The sequence below is a fragment of the Humulus lupulus genome, chromosome 5 (assembly GCF_963169125.1).
Source record: "Humulus lupulus chromosome 5, drHumLupu1.1, whole genome shotgun sequence".
In the NCBI taxonomy this organism is placed as follows: domain Eukaryota; kingdom Viridiplantae; phylum Streptophyta; class Magnoliopsida; order Rosales; family Cannabaceae; genus Humulus; species Humulus lupulus.
The window spans coordinates 234,507,964-234,528,314 of NC_084797.1; the positions used below are offsets into that span (position 1 = coordinate 234,507,964).

The window sequence follows — 20,351 nt, forward strand, 5'->3', positions numbered from 1 at the left end:
CTTAAATCTCTGTAGTTCAGATGACCAAGTCTATAATGCCATAAGTCAGACTTATCTAATGTAACTCTAGAGCACACTTCAGTATTGTCCAGCATGTAGCAGTTATCATTAGACCTTGTTCCAGACAAGACAGAACACCCATCAGTAGACTTCACAAGACATGTGGACTTGGAAAAATTCACTGTATAGTGATCATCACACAGCTGACTTATGCTCAACAGATTTGCTTTCAGTCCCTTAACATAAAGCACCTCTTTGACCACAGGAAGATTTGTAAGCACAAGATCTCCTCTCCCAAGAATTGCTCCCTTGTTACCATCTCCAAACGTGACCTGACCTTCCATACCTTCTTTGTAGTTATTCAGCAGCAGTTTGTTGCCAGTCATGTGCATGGAACACCCGCTATCAAAGTACCACTGATCATCCTTAAAAGCAGAAAGAGATGTATGAGCTACAAGAACAGAAATACCTTTATCTTCCTGAGAGCTTCCCGTTAGCTTTGGTCTCCAAACCTCCTTATACTCTTTTCTTTCAGCAAGAGATGATCTAGATGAACTAACTTGACTCCCAACCAAGTTCCTAAGGTAAGATTGAAGCAGATAACATCTTGGCCTAATATGTCCTCGACGATTACAGAAATGACAAATAGGAATGAACTTCTGCTTCTGTTCATTAGGAGATTTTGTGATGTTAGATCTATTCCTCTGACTGCCAGAATCATAAAAAACAGTGTGAGTTTTGTCTGCAGCAGTTGAGCCAAGAGAATCACCAATGGTAAGGTTGTCTCCCTTTTTGTATAACAGCTTATAACCAATAGATGTCCTGTCTCCATAGGGTTTCTGTAGATGAAGCTGATGATTTAAGGCTGCTGTTCGTGGAGGAATTGATTCCAATGATTGTTTGGCTCGAATGAGATCAGCTTGAACAGCATACAACTTCTCTTCCTTCTTTTCTAGTTCTTCGGTCAAGTGTTTTATCTCAGCTTCAAGCTTGGAGTTGGTCATATTAAGAGAGGAATTTCTTTCTTCAAGGAGTTTAACTTTTTGAACCATAGTCAGCCACTGTTGATACATTTGCTCATAAGCAGTTTGCTCATCAAGACTATCAGCTTCAGAGCAGCTGCTCTCATTATCCCCAGCTTCATTTTCAACTTCCTCTTCTTTAGCCAGAAAAGCAATGACATTTTTCTCATGATCTGAAAACTCACTGCAACTCCCATCTTTCTCTTCTTCACTGTCACTCCACGTAGTAACAAGGGCCTTCTTCTTCCTTTTCTGAGTGTTAGCACATTCAGCCTGTATGTGCCCATACCCATCACATTCTCTACACTGAATCCCCCTATTCTTGTTGTCTTGAGTCTGACTAGTCTTCTGATTCGTAGAAAAATTCTTCTTGAAGATATTCTCTTTGTTGTTAAAAGAATTCTTCCTCATATTCTTTCTTAAAAACTTTGCATAATTCCTAGTAAGGAGAGCAACTTTCTCTTCTGTTAAAGTATCAAACGTTTCTCCTTGTTGGTCACAAGTTTCCTTTAACACAAAGGCCAGGCTACCTCCAGTCTTCTCAGTTTCCTTGTCTTTTCCTTTCTTACCTTTACTCCATCTCTTTAGGGTTAATTCATAATTCTGCAGGGAACCAATCAGTTCATCCAGGTCCATATCTTCAACATCATGCACTTCCTCAATAGATGTGAGTTTGGCTTTGAATCTTCTTGGAAGAGACCCAAGAACCTTCCTTACAAGCTTATCGTTTGAGTAGGTCTCTCCCAGAGCATAGGACTCATTCGAAATATCACACAACTTAGCATGAAAATCAGCAATCGAATCTTCTTCATCCATGGTAAGATTTTCGAATTCTCTGGCTAAAGATCTCAGTCTCGACTTCTTGACAGCTGAAGTACCCTCACTCTTGATCTTCAACTTATCCCATGCTTCCTTAGCAATCTCACAATTGGCAACCACTTTCATCTGATTAGTGGAAACAACATTGAAAATAGCATTGAGAGCTTTAGAGTTAAAATTGGCCTTCTCAATTTCTTCAGTCGTCCACTTGCTGGCAGCCTTAGCTATGTCAACATCTCCCACTTTCTCAGTTGGGGGAGTCCATCCCTCAGAAACAGTCATCCAAACTCGTTCGTCAACAGACTTAAGATAAGCTCTCATCTTTGTTTTCCAATAAGGATAGTTAGTCCCTTCAAGCATGGGAGGTCTGGTGGTAGATCCGCCTTCTCTAAACATATCCATGACTGTGAACACAACAAGAAAAAGAAACAGAAACTCTCGAAGAAGACACTAAGAGAGGGTAAGAGGATCAGCAGAACACAAAGAATCAAAGGCAAACAAATCACCCAACCTAAAACACCCAGGAAACAGTAATCAAGAATTACGAAGGCTCTGATACCAAAATGAAGGTGATACACTACCTAAGAATCTATAATCTTGACAAATTAAAAACAAGATTTAAAGAAATAACCAAGAACAAGTAAAAATTCACACCAAGAAATTTTTACAAGGTTCACCACTACACAAAGTAATGGCTAATCCTTGGGACCTAGTCCAGAAAGAAATCCACTAAGATATGAATTGCAAGTTTTACACAGTATCTCTCAATTTACAATCAACACAGTAAATCATCTATACTTGTCTCTCTTGCAACAATCCTTAGCTTGAACTAGTTGAATCTTCACACTTGAACTCTTGCAAATCCAGCTTTCTTCCAATACTCAGCTTGATGAACAATCACAACTAGCCATGGATGAACAACCTCTCAAGATTCAGTTCTTCAACCTGTAAAAGAAAGATAACCAAAAACAAACTATACGAAAAACATATACCACATAATCCACGGCTGAGAAAATCAATTAACCCATATATTTATAGAACTAAGATCTAACTAACTCAAAAACCCAGCCATGCTCCAAACAGAAAATCGTTAGAGAAACTAATTAATTCAGCTACCACTGAAAAACCCGAAACCTAATGATACAGTCATATTCAGACAAAGCCACGTAAGCAAGCAGTCAATTAAAACAATGTCCAACAGCCAGATGCAACTGGCAAAACAGAAGATAAACCAAAATTCTGTCAAGATACACAAAACAGATGGAACTAAGAAACTAACATATGAATCATGAAATTGCCAAAATACAGAAAACACAAAGTAAGACACTTACAAATCTAAAGAAGTGGATGCTTATTTTATTGTTCGTTTTATGATGGTAGCTCTTCATTTTTGAAGAAAAGTCACAATAACACAAATTAGCTTCAAACAAATTGCAAGGGCGTGACATTATTACTTAATAGGACTTTTTAATTTTTCGTTCATTCACCTCAACAACATGGTTCATACAATTTTGATTATGGAAAATAAATGTGAAACTTTTGAATTTACTAAAAAATAGAGGCTTGAACGTATATTAAACCATAATTGATGAATTATTTTTAGTTTATCTCCAATTTATATGACACCAAAAATTTAATTTTATGTATTCATAAAGAAAAACAAACGTCCATCGAAAGAATTCACGTGTATTGTACTTTTCAATTATTGAACAAGTCAAGGTACTGAAAGAAGAAAACAGGGTGCTTAACTTAAGCAGGTCTTTCAACATTCCATCCTCTTCTTTCATATCGCAGCATTGACTTTTCATGATTCATAATCTCAGATAGGCATTCCTTGTGTTAATCAATCATTACAGGCTCACTATCTTGTATTATTTTCCCAATTTCAAAACTGAAAATGGCTGATGCTCTTCTTAATGTTGTGTTCGAGAACTTAAACTCACTGGTGCAGAAAGAATTTGGATTACTTTGTGGAGTCAACAAAGAGATGGAGAAACTGTCAAGCACGCTGTCGACAATTCGCGCCGTGCTTGCGGATGCGGAGGAGAAGCAATCGAGTGACCGAGCAATCAAGAATTGGTTGCATAAACTTAGTGATGCTGCTCATGTGTTGGATGACGTTTTGGATGACTGTGGAATGGAGACCTCTCGGTTGGAGTATGTTAGGCAAAACTCTAGATGGGAGCAAAAGGTATGCTCTTTCTTTTTATTCCATTTTGATCCAATGAACTCTTTGTTTCGAAGGAAAATCGCAAAAAAAATGAAAGAGGTAGGAGATAGATTGGATGAGATTGCAAATGAGCGTAACAAGTTTCACTTGAATGAGCTGATTGGGAATCAAAGACAAATCCAAGCAAATAGACACCAAACTGGTTCTATTGTTACTCAACCACAAGTTTATGGAAGAGAAGATAAAGAAAAGATTGTTGAGTTTCTAGTCAACGAAACAATAAAGTGTAGGGATATAGTGGTTTACCCCATAGTAGGCATGGGAGGCATAGGAAAGACAACACTAGCTCAATTGATATTCAATGATGCGAGAGTTAGTGGGAATTTTGAGCTTAAACTATGGGTGTGTGTGGTTCAAGATTTTGATTTGAAGAGATTGATGAAAGCAATTATAGAATGTTCGAGCGGAAGCACTTGTGAAGTATTGGACATGGATCCTTTACAGAGGCGTCTCCAAGACATGCTGAGAGGGAAGAAGTTTTTGCTTGTTTTAGACGATGTATGGAATGAAGAACAAGAACAATGGGACATATTGAAACATGTATTGGCATGTGGATCGAATGGTTCTTCAGTTCTCGTCACTACTCGCCTAAAGAAGGTAGCGTCAATCATGGGAACAATTCAAATGCATCATTTGTCTGGTTTATCTGAAGAAGATTGCTGGTTACTGTTTAAGCAACGTGCGTTCAGTATTGAGACAGAGCCGCAACCGAAACTAGTAAAAATTGGGAAATATATAGTAAGGAAGTGCGGGGGAGTGCCACTAGCTGCAAAAGCTTTAGGCGGTTTGATGCGATTCAAAAGTGAGGAAAATGAGTGGATTTCTGTGATGGAAAGTGAGTTGTGGAATTTATCAGAGGATGAGAATTCTCTTTTGCCAGCTTTGAGATTGAGCTACTTCAACCTTCCAATAGAACAAAGACGATGTTTCGCCTTTTGCGCCTTGTTTCCAAAAGATTCCAGAATTATCAAGGATCGCATTATTCATCTATGGATGGCTAATGGTTTCATTTCTACAAAGGGAGAAGTAGAGGTCGAAGAGATTGGTAATCATATATTTAATGAACTACATTGGAGGTCATTTTTTGAAGATTATAAGAAAGATTATTTCGGCACTTGGAGTTTCAAGATGCATAATCTAGTTCATGATCTTGCCCACTCTGTAATGGAGGATGAACTTCATTTTATGAAGCTCCACCATGATAGCCCAATTACCTTACCAAAGAGGTTGCGGTACCTTACATGTGCATACTCCCACCGACCACTCAACAAAATACCCTCTTCTCAATCTTTAAGAACTTTGATGCTCTTATCCATGGATTGCCATACAGTCAACTTCAATTGTGACCTGAATTTTCCTTCTTTGCGAGCTATTGATGTTGAGTATTTTACAATAACGTCCATATCATCTTTGATCAAAACTACCAAGCATCTCAGATATTTAAACCTTTCATACACAGATATTAGAATCCTTCCAAAGTCAATCTGCAACCTACAAAACCTGCAAACTTTGCACCTAATCGGATGTAGTTTTCTTCAAAAGCTGCCTAAGAATTTAAGTTGCTTAAGAAGTCTTCGCCACCTTAACATGTTTGGTTGTGTCCAATTATCTGAACTTCCTTGTAACATTGGGCGACTAACTTGCCTTAGAACTTTGAGCATGTTCATAGTTGGCCGCAGAAGAGGATGTCACTTGGAAGAATTGCAAGGCTTAAATCTCGGCGGTGATCTAGAAATTAAAGGCCTCGAGAAAGTGATTAGTCCTAAAGATGCTGAAAAGGCCAATATAATAGAGAAGAGGAACATCAACAAATTGTGTTTGTATTGGGGCACGGAAGCATATGAATTGAAAGTTAATGCAGTTGATGAAGTTCTTGAAGCCCTTGAACCTTCCCCAACTTTGACAATTTTAGAGATAAAAAACTACAAAGGTGTTGGCTTTCCTCATTGGTTGAGTAATGGAATCCTTGAAAATGTCGTTAGTATCACTCTCTCTAATTGCAACAACTGTTCACAACTCCCAGCCTTCAACAAACTTCCTAGTTTGAGATATGTTTATATTCATCAAATGAATCTTGTTCAGTATGTTGATAATGGATCTTATGATGGAGATTCACTAGGAGGTTTCATGCGGCTGGAAAATCTAATGATCAGAAATTTGCCAAATCTAGCAAATTTATCAAGAAATGAGAAAGGAAGAGAAGAAATGTTTCCATGTCTATCAGAGCTTTACATTAGTCATTGTTACAAACTGATGATGTTACCTTGCATTCCTTCACTCAAGAAGCTACAACTATGGAAGTCCAACAAGACAATATTGAACTCAATTTCAAATCTCCCTGGTCTCATTTCTCTTGGTTTGCACAAATTTGATGACATTACTTCCCTACCAGATCAGATGCTGCAAAACCTCACCACTCTACAAATTCTTAGAATATCATATATCCCTAACCTCCACGAGCTGCCTAATGACATGCTAAAGGGTGTCAATTCTATTGAGAAACTGCACATAAAATGTTGTGATGAGCTGGAGTGCCTACCTGATGGAATTTTCCAAAATCCAAGTTGTCTGAAATGCATTTCAATTGTAAACTGTAAGAAGTTCAAATATTTGTCCGAAAGCTTTCAATACCTCACCGCCCTTCAATCTTTAGACATCAGTGGTTGTCCTGAGTTGGAGATTTTTCCAAATGATCTTGACCATCTTTCTTCACTCAGGCATTTGACCATGTCAGGCCATTTTGGCAACTATGCCTCTCAATGTTCATCTCCTAAGATGAAACTTTTGCCTGAGGCCTTGCAACATCTCCCTTCACTTGAATCAATGATTATATCTGATTTTCCAAATCTTACAACATTGCCTGACTGGCTTGGAAACCTGACATCACTTCAAGAATTATTCATTGGAAACTGCTTAAATTTGAGGTCAGTACCAGCAAGCATTCAACAGCTCACTAACTTAAGAAAACTGTCCATTCAGTCTTGCCCAAAATTACAAGAACGGTGTGAGAAGGAAACAGGAGAGGACTGGCACAAGATAACTCACATTCCAAATGTCTCTGTGTGAGGCCTAAGAGATAAACAAATGGGGTGTTAAGTGGGGAATTATCTCTCTAATAAATGTTATCTTATTCATTCCATTCTAAATCATAATAATTTAAAAAAGGGATTGTTGTATCTTTATCTCAATATTCTCAATTTTATGTATGTGTGTATGCTACCTGATATGGCTCCAAAAAAAAAAAGTGCTCAGTTTTTTTTAATATATATATATATAAATATATATAAAGTTCACTTTTAATGGTGATTGAGTTTTTTCTCATGGATAGATTGTCAATTAATAGTTATTGGATTAAGATCCAATGATCCACATTTAAAGATGTTAATTAATATTATTTTTGACATTTTCAAACTTGGTAATAGACTACTTGCTCACATAGCGGACATCTTTTAATTTAATTAAATAATTAAAAAATCATTATTTAAGATTCATTTCAAGATTTCATATTTCAATCTATTGTTCATTTCATATTCTTTATAGATTCATTCTTTATGGATCAATGACTCATGTCTTGTCAACTTCAATTAATTAGCTAATTAATTAATGATGTCTATTTCAAAAATTTTATATATTATATATATTTCTTTACAAAATTCACTCATCTTAAAAAAAAAATTGTTTATTGAAGAAGCTTCAATTTTTTAAAGTGTTTTCAAGTTTATGCCATTTTTCGAAAAACGCTAGTAGAATTTCTATTTTTTTTCAAAAAACATCCAACTTTTTTTTTTGTTATGTTGGATTTGAAATTCACATGGATGAGTAAATATTATTTCTCTTGAAAATTTTGTTTAGTAAAAACTAACAAGAATAATTTTTTTTTTGAAAGTGTTTGATAAAAAAAAATCTAGATTTTTCATAGTGTTTCTTATAAGATTTTCAATCATTTTTGTGCTTTTTTTTATTTTTACAAACAAATTATCATCTATTTCTCCAATTTCATATTTCGAAATTCACTACTAGAACTTTTTTTTTAAAAAAAAAATTCAAACTTATTTTTATTTGTCATGTAGGATTTGAAATTAAAAAATATGACTAAATCTTATTTCTCTTGAAAAACTTGTTTAATAGAAACTCACAAGAACAATTTCTTTTTTAAAAATGTTTGAAGAAAAAGCTCTAGATTTTTCTTAGTGTTTCTTGTAAGATTTTCAATCATTTTTGTGCTTCCTTTATTTTTAAAAATAAATTATCATTTATTTCTCCAATTTCATATTTCGAAATTCACTAATATAGCTTTTTCTAAAAAACAAAATCCAACTGATTTTTATTTGTTATGTAGGATTTGAAATTAAAAAAGATTAGAATCTTATTTTTCTTGAAAAACTTATTTAGTAAAAATCCACAAGTACAATTTTTTTGCAAGTGTTTGATGAAAAAGCTCAAAATATTTTAAAGTGTTTCATTTAAGATTCTTTATTTTTTTTTCTTTATTTTTACAAACAAATTATCATATTTTTTCTCCCAATGTCAAATTTGAAATTGAATGATAGTTTTTTTTCGAAAAATATTCAAACTTCTTAGATTGTATCAATTATTATGGTTATAAATTTACAATGAAGGTTATAAGGTTTTAAAAATTTAGATTTTTTTAAAAAATTTCTTTAAAACATCATTATTAAAAATTATTTTGTATTTTATTTTTCTTCAATAAACTAAAAATGTGAAGAGTTTTAAAGTTTTAAAAAATTCATCATGTAAAATTTTTAAACTTATATTTTCTTAGTCTTGAAGGAATTATTTCTTATAGATTGATAATCTTCATCAATTTTTTTGTATAGAAATTCGTGATGGAATCAGAAATGGAATGGAGGATAATTGAACATGAGCTGAAAGAGTTGAGAGATGAACTAAACTCTATTAAACTGGATTTACAAGTCAAGGATAAAATTCCATCTAGATATGAGAAAAAAAATTGATATGTGAATCCATTAGAGAAAAAGCCTCACCATCACTATTTTAAAAAAAAACATGTTATTAGTCAAGATGATGTTGTGTTCTTTGGACATTTTAAACTCAGTAATACTTTAAGACCGAAAGATAGAGAAGTGCTAGAATACATTTTCTCAAACTTCGATCAAATGTAAATTTTTCTTTCTTAATGTATATATTTTTTGTCAATGTATTCAATATATTTTAATGCCTCTTATTTGATCTAATATGAGGAAATTATAGTTAAAAGTGAGTGTAGTTTTTTACGATGGTCCGACTTCCGTTATCTTGGACCTAAAAGGGAGTTGGAGACTGAGGTAATTCATTTGTATATATTAATAATTTTAACGTGATTGTTATAATTTATTTTTTGGTAAATGCAAATTGTTACTATGGTTTCTTCATTCTTGAACGAGGATGAGAGGTTGAAAAATGTAAAGAGTATAAGAATTGGTATCTTCCTGTTCGAAATATGGTGAGTTTTTTTTTTTTTTTTTGTTCTTTTCTATCAGAGCATATTTTATATTTGGTGGGTTAATTTTTTTTTTTTAATTTTGACAATACAAATACTTATTGCCCGATTCCTACTCCAATTTACCACTACATCAAATTTGGAGGAAAATGCATTACTATGAAAATATTATGAGCTCCCTTGAACATTGCAATGAAGTATGATTCTAATGCTTTATGTTGAACCTATTTTTAACATTTATTTATTATGTAATTTCTAACATCAATTATACTTGTAGATTTATATTCCTATGTTGCTTGTAAAACACTTCATTCTTGCACCGGTGATACTGAAAGAAAAAAAAAAGTAGAAGTTTGATCTATAAAATATGCACGCAAGTGTACATGGTCGTGTCAAGTAATAAATTCTGGAAGAATGGATATCGTCCCACAGAGACTATTAACCAATTACCAATAATCGTTCTTTACTTTCTATTTGGCAAGTAAAATTAAGATGAATAGATTTAACTATAAACACAATTTCAATAACTAAAAACAAAACAATTAATCAAACGATAAAAATTAATAATAAAAAAAAATACCTAGGGTAATAACTTCATCAACTTTTCATTATATTAATTTTATTAATCAGTTCTAAATTTCTTTCTTCCTATTCTAATAGCAAGTTAACATAAATCGATTCCTATTCTTTTTCAAGATATACAAACTCAACCTATATGCACGTTTTCTACATCTCTGTAATAAACTTAAACATATAGCAGACATTAAGCATAGAAACCTAATTACTACATAAGGCATACAGGTACTGTCGTCAAATATGTAACCTATGTCTATATAACGATAGCATATTCAATTCTCATCTTTCGAATTTTAAATAAAAATCATAAATCAAGCAAATATTAATCATATATTTACTAGCATTGGGCAAACATTATATAGATTAGAATAAAGAAGAAGAATCAATAGTTTATCATAATAAAATTAAATAGAAATCCAAGCGACTACATTAACCCCTAGATAGAGGTGTTTAATTCATATCAAACATGACTAAAACAACAAAATAATTTTTCAGAAGCATAAAATTCAAAGACTTGTAGAAGAAATAAAAAATATGAAAGTGTAGAAAAAATTGTCTCAGAATCAAATTTTATCTCTAAATTCGTAATTAAAATCTGACCTTACCCTAATTAAACCCTAAAGTATGAATTTGTACCAAAAAACACGATTTCCTCTTTTTTTTCATAGGCGGGTCGCCTGGGTTTTTCCTAGATCGTTGCCTGTGTCTTTTTAAAGCTCTTCAAAATCCGGTTAGCCCTCTAGGTGCCATGACCCTCTAAACCCAAGTCGCGGCCCACCTCTCCATGGACCGCCTGGGTTTGCCTCTAATTTCTACTAGTGCCGCGACTCTATTGACCAAGTCGCGACTCTAATTTCTTTCAACAACCCTTTAGTCTCTGACTTTGCTAGAGTCGCAGCCCTTAAGCCCATGACGCGACTTTAATTCCATTTTTTTCTTCACATTTCAACCTTTTGACATCCTTCCTTCATCAAAACTTATTATTATTCATCCTTAGCACCAATTTGAGTCCAACAACCACCAAAAGCTCCATTTTCCACCATATTTTCTTATTTTCACTTTTAGCTCATGATCCAAAGTACTCGCCTACAACAAAGACATAAAAAAGCGTAATCTTGCAAAAAACAAACATAAAGACTCAAGATTACCACAAAAACACATTCTAAAATGACACTAAAATGGAGTTACCAAACTCCCCAAACTTACTCTTTACTCACCCTTGAGTAAAGAACACAACAATAAACAGACTCGACTAAAAATCTAAATTACAAACACACTTGAATCAAGCCGACAATAATAATTCACTCCTCAAGCTATGATGACTAACACACGTATATAATCTTCAGGAAAATCAACTTACAATCCAGAATTTAGTCAAAACATTCTTCCAATTCACTTAAGTCCAAACAAAAATAAAATCTCTCAAAATCATGAGTAATAAATAAAATATATTTGAATCAATTCATGCTCACCAAAAAAATTTCATTACAATCAATTAATATCATTATCCCATAAGTTTGCTATACTTGCTAGTCTCCACTAATGTAGAAAACACATGCTCAGAAATCAATAGGACTTTCACAACTTATAATTGAATGGCTTAGGTAAAGGTAGATGAAAAGAAATCATTTAGGCTCAAATATACTATAAGCACACAAACCAAACAAACCAATCTTGTTTCTACTTGCAAACCCCAAACACAATCCAAAATTTCCCAAATTTTTCTTACATTGAGAGAAATTCATAAACTGATTTTTTTTTCTTTTCCTTGTTTTTCATTTTTTTTCTATTGATACTACACTTTCCCAAACTTATTTCTTTGTATTTTCAAATTGGAGTGTAGTTTATATTCAATATACTTTTTTCTTTCTTTCTCTCTCAAATTTTCTTCTATAAATGACACAAACTTCCACAAATAAACCCCCATTACAATTCATTCTCAATTACTTTTCATACGCTCATGGTACATCAAAAGGAAAGAAAAAAAATAAATTTAAATAGAACTCCAAGTGACTACATTAACCCCTAGATAGAGGTGTTTAGTTCATATCAAACATGACTAAAACAACAAAATAATTTTTCAGAAACATATAATTCAAAGACTTGAAGAAGAAATAAAAAATATGAAAATGTAGAAAATCTTGTCTCAGAATCAAATTCTATCTCTAAATTCATAATTAAAATCTGACCTTACCCTAATTAAACCCTAAAGTATGAATTTATACCCAAAAAACACAATTTCCTCTTTTTTTCATAGGTGAATCGCCTGGGTTTTTTTATAGGTTGCAACCCATGTCTGTTTAAAGCTCTTCAAAATCTAGTTAGCCCTCCAGGCGCCACAACCCTCTAAACCCAAGTCGTGGCCCACCTCTCCATGTACCTCTTGGGTTTGCCTCTGATTTCTACTAGCGCCGCGATTCTATTGACCAAGTCGCGACCCTAACTCCTTTCAGCAACCCTCAGTCTCTGACTTTGCTAGAGTCGCGACCCTTAAGCCTATGCCGCGACTTTAATTCCATTTTTTTTCTTTTAGATTTTAACCTTTTGACATCCTTCCTTCTTCAAAACTTATTATTATTCATCCTTGGCGCCAATTTGAGTCGAAAAACCACCAAAAGCTCCTTTTTTCCACCATTTTTTCTTCTTTTCACTTTTAGCTCATGATCCAAAGTACCTACCTACAAAAAAGACAAACAAAAGCGTAATCTTGCACAAAACAAACATAAATACTCAAGATTACCACAAAAATACATTCTAAAACAACACTAAAATGGAGTTGTCAAAGTTTGGGTCTCACTCGCTAATGAAAAGAATCCTATATTACAATCATCTAAGATATTGTAAGTTTCTATTGGTTGAATTTTTTTTTTTTTTTGATAAATTTTGAAGTTTGAGTGTCAATGTAGCTACACAATCTAGATTTGTGTTGGAGATAATAATATTGCATCAATAGAAAATTGTAAGACTATTACAATTCTAAGAAAAATAATACAAATGACAAGGTGATTGGTTAAATAAGATTACAACTCAACAACAAAAATTACAAATAAATGTAGAAATATGTAGATGAAGAGAATAATAAAAAATACAACTCTAGACAATATATACAAATAAACTAGAAGTAGTAGAAGAAAGATGTAGAAGAGACTACATCTCTAAAAACAAAAGATACAAGGAAATATGCAAAGAGAAAATAAAGAGAAGAAACAATGTAAGAATAAGAACAAAAAGGAAATCACTCTATCACTCACACAACCAAAGTGAAGAGCATTGGGGATCAACAACTGGAACAAGGTTTACAACCTTTGTCCAAAAGCTTATTTCCCCCTATCTCAAGAACTAAGGGATTCTCACAAAATATAAATAGCTCTCTGGAGTAATCAAGTCATTTGGTGTATTTCTAGCCAAGTGCTCTAGTAAATAGAAAATAAAGTGTCTTACAAGTGAGCAATAGGCTCCTATTTATAGAGTTTTGAGACACCCTTTGAATTTCAAATTCCACCAACCCCATGTACCAATGCTTAATTGGATGTTTATGGAATTAAAAAAAATGAGTTTTGGGAGTTACATGATTCGTTAGAACCGTTCAAGATGGAAAAAAGAAATTGGAATTGGCTACCATCGTTTTTGGCTGCAGTCAGAGATGTTCCTAGCTGCGGCCGTAAGTCTCGGCTCTCCAGGCTGTGGCCTGGAACACTCGTGGCTGCGACCAGAGGTCCAATTTCAACAAAACTCAATTTTTCCATTTCCAAACGGCTCTATCCTCTTCCCACATGACTTTGTAACCTCCAAACACATTATGGGTGTTAAAATCATGACTCCAACTACCATATCACTTATGGCTTTGATAAATTCAAATCAAAATGTGTAACATCAAATCTACACATTATTTGGGGGTTACAAATTTGTAACTCCAAATATGTTACATGTTTGAAAATTCACATTATCCAAAAATGTAACTCTCATTTTCTATGTTACAATATGTGACACATTGTCACATTATTTAATCTAAATATCATATTATATAAATAATATAACATCCCCCCACTATATTAAATAGTTCACTATTGTAACACTTATTTAATCAATCAACATTATATTTAAAATATAACATTTCACCCACTTGATTAAATAATAACTCTCTCCTATAGAAGTCATTGCATTAATGCATAAAGTAAAGTGTTCTTCAACTTGAATTTAATATAGTGTAATTATCACAAAGTTTGTTGAAAATTTGGCTGCAATAGGCATCGAACCAAATTTCCATAATAACAAATCAGTGATAACACACACACACACACCTTTGCCATGTTCATTTGAGACCTCTATGTCTGGATTTGCACTGTTAATGGCCATGTGCACTTTCCATTCATGGACGTTCTTGAGAATACTCCCAATTCTCATGAGAGGCTGCACCACCCCTAGGTCCATATAGATAGAGCTCTTACAGTATTTTGTTACCAAAAAATACTTGGCTTCACAAGACTGAAATCTATTAAAAAATCTATCGGTTTTAACCCTCAACTTGGTAACTCACAGGTACTCAACATCTCAGATGGGACTTGTTTTGAGTACAACTAATATTCACTTGTCTGAGTTGTTGTTACCTATCGAACCTTACACTAGTTAAATAACTAGTGTTAAGATAGGTTACCATCAATCGTGAATCTCTTTAGGGAGTTTATGTCCCATCCCTTGAGATGATGTAGCCACTAAATCTCTCGTTAGTGGCTTAGTGAAAGGATCTGCCAGGTTTTCACTTGTTCTCACATAGGATATTGATATGAATCCTCTTTGAATCAATTCTCTTACATATCCATGTCTTAGACTAATGTGTCTAGACTTCCCATTATACACTCTGTTGTATGCTCTAGTCAATGTTGCTTGGCTATCACAATGTATTGATATAGTGGATACATTCTCTTTGATTAGGGGTAACCATCCCTTAAACATTCTCTTCCTATGTTGACCGAACCTTTAAGGGTCCTAAAACTCTATGCATGTTGGTTTAAAACTCACCACTTCCATCGACAAGCTTAGAAGGAAATTTTCAAAAGAGGCAAACCCTAGAGCAAATTCTTTTTAAGCATCCCTCTTATTTTCTTTTTCTAGCTCTATAATCTGATTCTTAGTGTTTATGGGAAGGGATTTGAGTGTGTGAAGTGTTGAGAAGTGATCCAAAACCCTGAGGGATTTATGTGTCTAATTCTTAGGCTTGAACATAAAGAGGTAAAAATCTTGATTCTTACCATAACATTTTAATGGCTTTAGCAAATCTGAATTTGATTGTTGTTTTGTGAGTTAAATTATCTATTTGGGTTGTAATAAGGTTATTTATTGGGCTGATGATGCATGCGTGTGGTTTATGTGGTGTTTGGTAGCTTGGAATCCAAAGATCCATTGGATTGGTTGATGCATGTTTGCTGCCAAAAAATTTCAATGGCTTCCAAAGGGCTAAATCATACCTAAACTACCTAATTATTCAATGAATTTTTTGTAATGCGTTATTTGGAAAGAGTACGTTATTTTAACATCTTGAACCATGTAATCTAGTGCAAGCTGGATTAGGGTTTGACAGTTTCGACCTTAAAACTTTGAACAGTTAGTTGAGTGGGAAAAAATTATTATTTTTGGCTGAAATTATATTGAATGTTCTGGACATATTGAATATTAAGCCCATGAAACAGTTTTTAAAAATTCACTATAGTTTGGAAGTTATAAATTTTCCAATTTAGATGTTCAAAACTATTTGCTGGCAAGATGGTTTTGTTATAGTGGCTTCCAACGGGCCAAACACTAGGTTATTGGTCAAAATTATTCAAATGGGACTTTCAACATTTCATTATTTAAGAAGAGTACTTGATTTTAGCATTTTGAAACACCAAAGAAACGTTATGTCTAGGTCAAGTTATAAGCTTTTGGTGATTGATGTGCAAGCTAGAGTGAAAAACGAACAGCTTGAAGAGTGCATGTTTGAGCAATGTTTTGACTAGTTTAAAATAAACATTTTTAGATGGTTTTAATTATTTGGACTCTTTTTATATTAATTAAAAACCCTGCAAGTGTTGACTAAGAAATACCCCATAGATTATTAGTTTTTTTTTTCTTTTCTAAAAAGGTGGTCAAATCAAATTATGTTTTGGACAGATTTGGTTTTTTTAAAATTTAAGTCATAATTCACTAGTCAAATCATGTTTCTTTTTCTTAAAGTAAATATAATATAACTTTCTATGGATTAAGGGATTAAGATTTAAGTGGCTTAAAATATAATGAGGTTTTACATTTTATTGAAAAATCTTAAGATGGTACTCTTGTGTGAGATATGACTAAAATTATTTATTTGGTTAATTGAGGAAATAAAATCTTTTTGGATAATAAAACATACAAGTTTCTTAGAGGGTGTTTGGCATTGTTTTATGTTTTCTGTTTTCAAAATTGTGTTTTCAAAAATGAGAATAGAAAACAGTTTTTGTAATTTTCAAAATATAATGGTGTTTGGCTATTGTTTTCTAAAAATAGTTTTCAAAAACCAAAAAATCAAAAACATGTTTGGATGATAAAAAAACAAGCAGTTTTTAGAAAACATTTTTTTTTACAATAATTGTTTTAATACTTATTATTATGATTTTTTTTAATAAAAAGGCAATATGTCACATACATATTTAATCTAACTTAGTTATAATATTGCTAATTTTCATATAAATTAACAATATATCATATTGTTTGAAAAAATATATAATCTAAAAAATATCTAAATAATTTTTACAAGTAAAATATCAATAAAATATTATAATGCTTAAAAAATATGAGAAATTTTAAATTTTAAATAAAATATTTAATCTAAAGTATATAGAAAATCACCATTAATCTACAATATGTCCCCATAAACACAATTTGAATACTAAAATTATTTTATAGTAATAAAATATAGTTGACTAATTTATATTATTATAAGTTGTCCACATAGCTTGAGCAATACGATCTCGACATCTTGCCATTGCTGCAGCAGATTCATCAGATAAATTGACTTCACATCTTGACACACTAGTGTTAGCTTCCTCTAAGTTGTCTTCACCCTCAAGTTCTTTCTCTTCCCATTCTCTAAACATATGTTCATACTGTGTGCGTTGATGAATAAAATTATGAAGAGTGCAGCAAGCAATAACTATCAAAGGTTGTCTACTCAATTTGTAAGGTGGCATCATCTTCAATATAGGAAAACGTGCTTTTAGTACACCAAAGCACCGTTCAATGACATTCCTAAGAGAAGAATGCCTATAATTGAATAGTTCTTTCATACCACGTGGTCGATTACGTCCACTATTGTATTCTTGCAAATGATATCTTTCACCACGATATGGTGGGAGAAAACCTTTTGTGCATGGAAACCCAGAATCCAAAACATAGTATTCACCTACATAATAAAACATGTCAAAAAGAAAAATTAGTTTTCTATATGCACCATCACATAAATTATAAAATAATAATTCAATCCTAGGCTTTCAATACCTTCTTTAGGCAATGGAAACTTATATTTAGGTTGCGTAATTGCATCTATAAACACCCTAGAATCATTTGCGGTTCCCTCCCAACCAACAGATACAAAAGTAAAGAATATTTCAAAGTTACAAGCACACAAGACATTTTGTGTTACCACGTTTTTTCGACCTCTGTAACTGACTTGCTTATCTGTAAGGACACATGCACTCACATGTGTTCCATCAATGGCACCAATGCAATTCTGATAGTACAAAAATCCAAAACCATTATAAACATTTATCGAAGAAAAATGTAAACTAAAACTATGTGAAAATATAATTTATATATAAAGTTATAATACATTGGATGTATATTAAGTACCTGAAACCATGGTGTTGACGGTGAGAACTCGTCAACTAAGTTAAGTTGGAAAAAATTGCAAAGTAAAGATTATCAATGGAAAAGCCTTAGAAATTCAAGTATCAACTCCAAGAACAATTGCAGAAGAACAATGGTGAAATCAATTGTTCATTCACTATGGTGCACTTGCTACAGTAAATTTTCCAACCCCCTTTCAGGTGGAGTTAGAGTCCATTTTATAGTGGTCTCTAATGGCCCTGGGTACATGGTGGTCCAGGGGACCAGATGGTACACGAGTACACTAAGAGAAGAGTGGTTCCAGGGGTAGTGGTGTCAGCTCTGGTACATGGTCAGAGTTCGTGGGAGCACCTCAGCTTTTGTACCCGGTCATGACTCCACTACTTACCTTGTACGGGTGTCAGAGACGTGGTGGGGAGTAGCCACTCCTCATACTATTCCCAACCGCCACTATTTGTCGGGTACAGGTGTCAGGCCTGTCCCATGATCCTTGCAGGCATGTACGTACCCCTTTAGAGGTACCTTGTTCTTATTCTTTTTGTCTCTTGTGGGCCACCTCGAATATTGGCATAACGCACGCGGGGCCTTTGGGCGAGACCCATTGGGGCAAGGTCTCCATATATGCGTAACCCTTTAGACGAGGCCATCACGAGATGCCCCCCGAGAGGCTGCTGGGCGCGCCAAGACGTTGCACGCAAGACGGTGCGTGCGGCCTAGGCATGGCCTCGCGTGGACGTGCTAAGACTGAGGCGTGCCTGGGCGTGTCCGAGCGAGGCGGGGCCCGCGCTTGGGGCTTTTCCGAGTGAGGCGGGGCTTCGCGCCTGGGGTGTGTCTGAGCGAGGCGGGGCCTTGCGCCTAGGCGTGTCCGAGCGAGGGGGGCCTTGCGCCTGGGTGTGTCCGAGCGAGGCAGGGCCTCGCGCCTGGCTTGTCCGAGCGAGGCGGGGCGTGTCCGACCGAGGGGGGCCTCGCACCTGGGCGTGTCCGAACGAGGCGGGGCCTCGCGCCTGGGCGTGTTCGAGCGAGGCGGGCCTTGCGCCTAGGCATGTCCTCGCAATGCGAGGCCTCGCACCTAGGCATGGCCGAGCGGGTCATACAGGCCCCCCACAAGATGCAGAGATGGTGTCACGGCCTCGCGGGGGCGTGCTGAGAGCGAGGCAGGGCCTCGCGTGACCCCTCAAATTTCTTGGTGCGTCTTTACTAAGTCTTCCTATGAGACACGGGCCGAGGGAAAGGTATTGGGTGGCTCGGATCGCTTGAGGCTACATGAGGACAGACCCCCATATTTTCCCTTGGTGGAATTTGAGCATCCACACGTGGGTAGTATTTTGAGGAGTTGACAATATGAGAAGGTAACGAAGATTGAGTTGGTCGAATGATATCCTGTCCTAATTTACATATTGCCTTTAATGTTAAATGGAAGTGCCTATCAATAGTTTCTAGCGAATGTTGAAATCGGTCAGCTATAAGTCTCATTCCCACATTTTGACCAACAATTATAAGGAAAATGGCAACTGCTTCTTCAACTTTAATCTCTCGTGTGTCCTTAATGTATTCCTTTTGTTTTAAACAAGTACATAGCTCGATGAATACATTTTTATCCATTCACAATAATTCATAGCATGTTCTCTCATGACCACCTAATAACTCTCTCACAAAATCTTCTCCACATAAAGAAGATGTTCTTTGAGGGATTTTCTCAATAAACTTTTCATTGTAATCACTTAAAAAGTTTAGCATCAAAAAATCTGAAAAATCATTAAAATCACTATCTGCAGAAGATGAACTAGAATCATCCATTTGATTACTCTGAATCCTGCAAATTATTTGACATGCATAATAAACTTAGAAAAAAACAATACGTATTTGAAACCAATAACAAAGTCTCCACTAGATTATCTTAACATAACATACTATAATAATGTCAAGCACACATAAAGTAAAACTCAAAGCCTACACAGTCAAACATATCACAGTATAGTCAAAGCCTATCTAACCAAGCTCTCTTTCTAATAGTAGACATATTAATAAAAATCTCTCTCCAATCTGGATCCTTAAATTTCTCAACAGCTTTCATGTAGGCATCATCACTGACTTCTTCCATTCCTTCGAGGATTTGCATACAATTTGTGAGAGAAAACTCATGATTTTGGCTTCCTCCTCCTTCAGTTGTACTCTTGTATTTTTCAGCTTTAGCTAAAGTGGCCTATGCTCTTACTTTAGCTACCTCAGTCCATGCAACAATTGCATCACTCATTTGTTGTGATCTTTGTCTCTTAGCTCTTCGCTCTGTACTTGTAGTTGTTGAATTTTTTGTTGAACGTAAAAAACATCATTAACAAGCCGAGAGCAACTAGTAGAATCATTCTCATCAATATCATGGGCGTCT

The 20,351-nt window shown here is 34.5% G+C and overlaps 2 protein-coding genes across 2 annotated transcripts; one reads left to right on the plus strand and one right to left on the minus strand.

Annotated features, from left to right (window-relative positions):
• The first annotated feature begins 3,738 nt into the window (after nucleotides 1-3,738).
• Nucleotides 3,739-7,137, plus strand: LOC133780095 (putative disease resistance protein RGA3). Its single transcript, XM_062219972.1, has one exon. It carries the CDS (start codon nucleotides 3,739-3,741, stop codon nucleotides 7,135-7,137), a length of 3,399 nt encoding a protein of 1,132 aa, XP_062075956.1.
• A 9,906-nt stretch (nucleotides 7,138-17,043) lies between these two features.
• Nucleotides 17,044-20,066, minus strand: LOC133780096 (protein ALP1-like). The gene is made up of 5 exons (XM_062219974.1): nucleotides 19,960-20,066; nucleotides 19,619-19,778; nucleotides 19,241-19,519; nucleotides 17,618-17,849; nucleotides 17,044-17,522 (listed from the first exon to the last, which is right to left on the minus strand). The coding sequence occupies exons 1-5, from the start codon at nucleotides 20,064-20,066 to the stop codon at nucleotides 17,044-17,046; spliced, it is 1,257 nt and encodes a 418-aa protein (XP_062075958.1).
• Between the last annotated feature and the right edge of the window lie 285 nt (nucleotides 20,067-20,351).

Excerpts from the sequence above, each read along its gene's own strand:
- LOC133780095 (XM_062219972.1), top strand. The coding sequence starts at position 3,739 with ATGGCTGATGCTCTTCTTAATGTTGTGTTCGAGAACTTAAACTCACTG.
- LOC133780096 (XM_062219974.1), bottom strand. The coding sequence starts at position 20,066 with ATGGAAGAAGTCAGTGATGATGCCTACATGAAAGCTGTTGAGAAATTT. Across the intron at positions 19,779-19,959 it reads ACTATTAGAAAGAGAGCTTG|GATTCAGAGTAATCAAATGG; the intron begins GTTAGATAGGCT and ends AATAATTTGCAG. Across the intron at positions 17,850-19,240 it reads CACCAAGGGAAAATATGGGG|AATTGCATTGGTGCCATTGA; the intron begins GTCTGTCCTCAT and ends TTGTACTATCAG.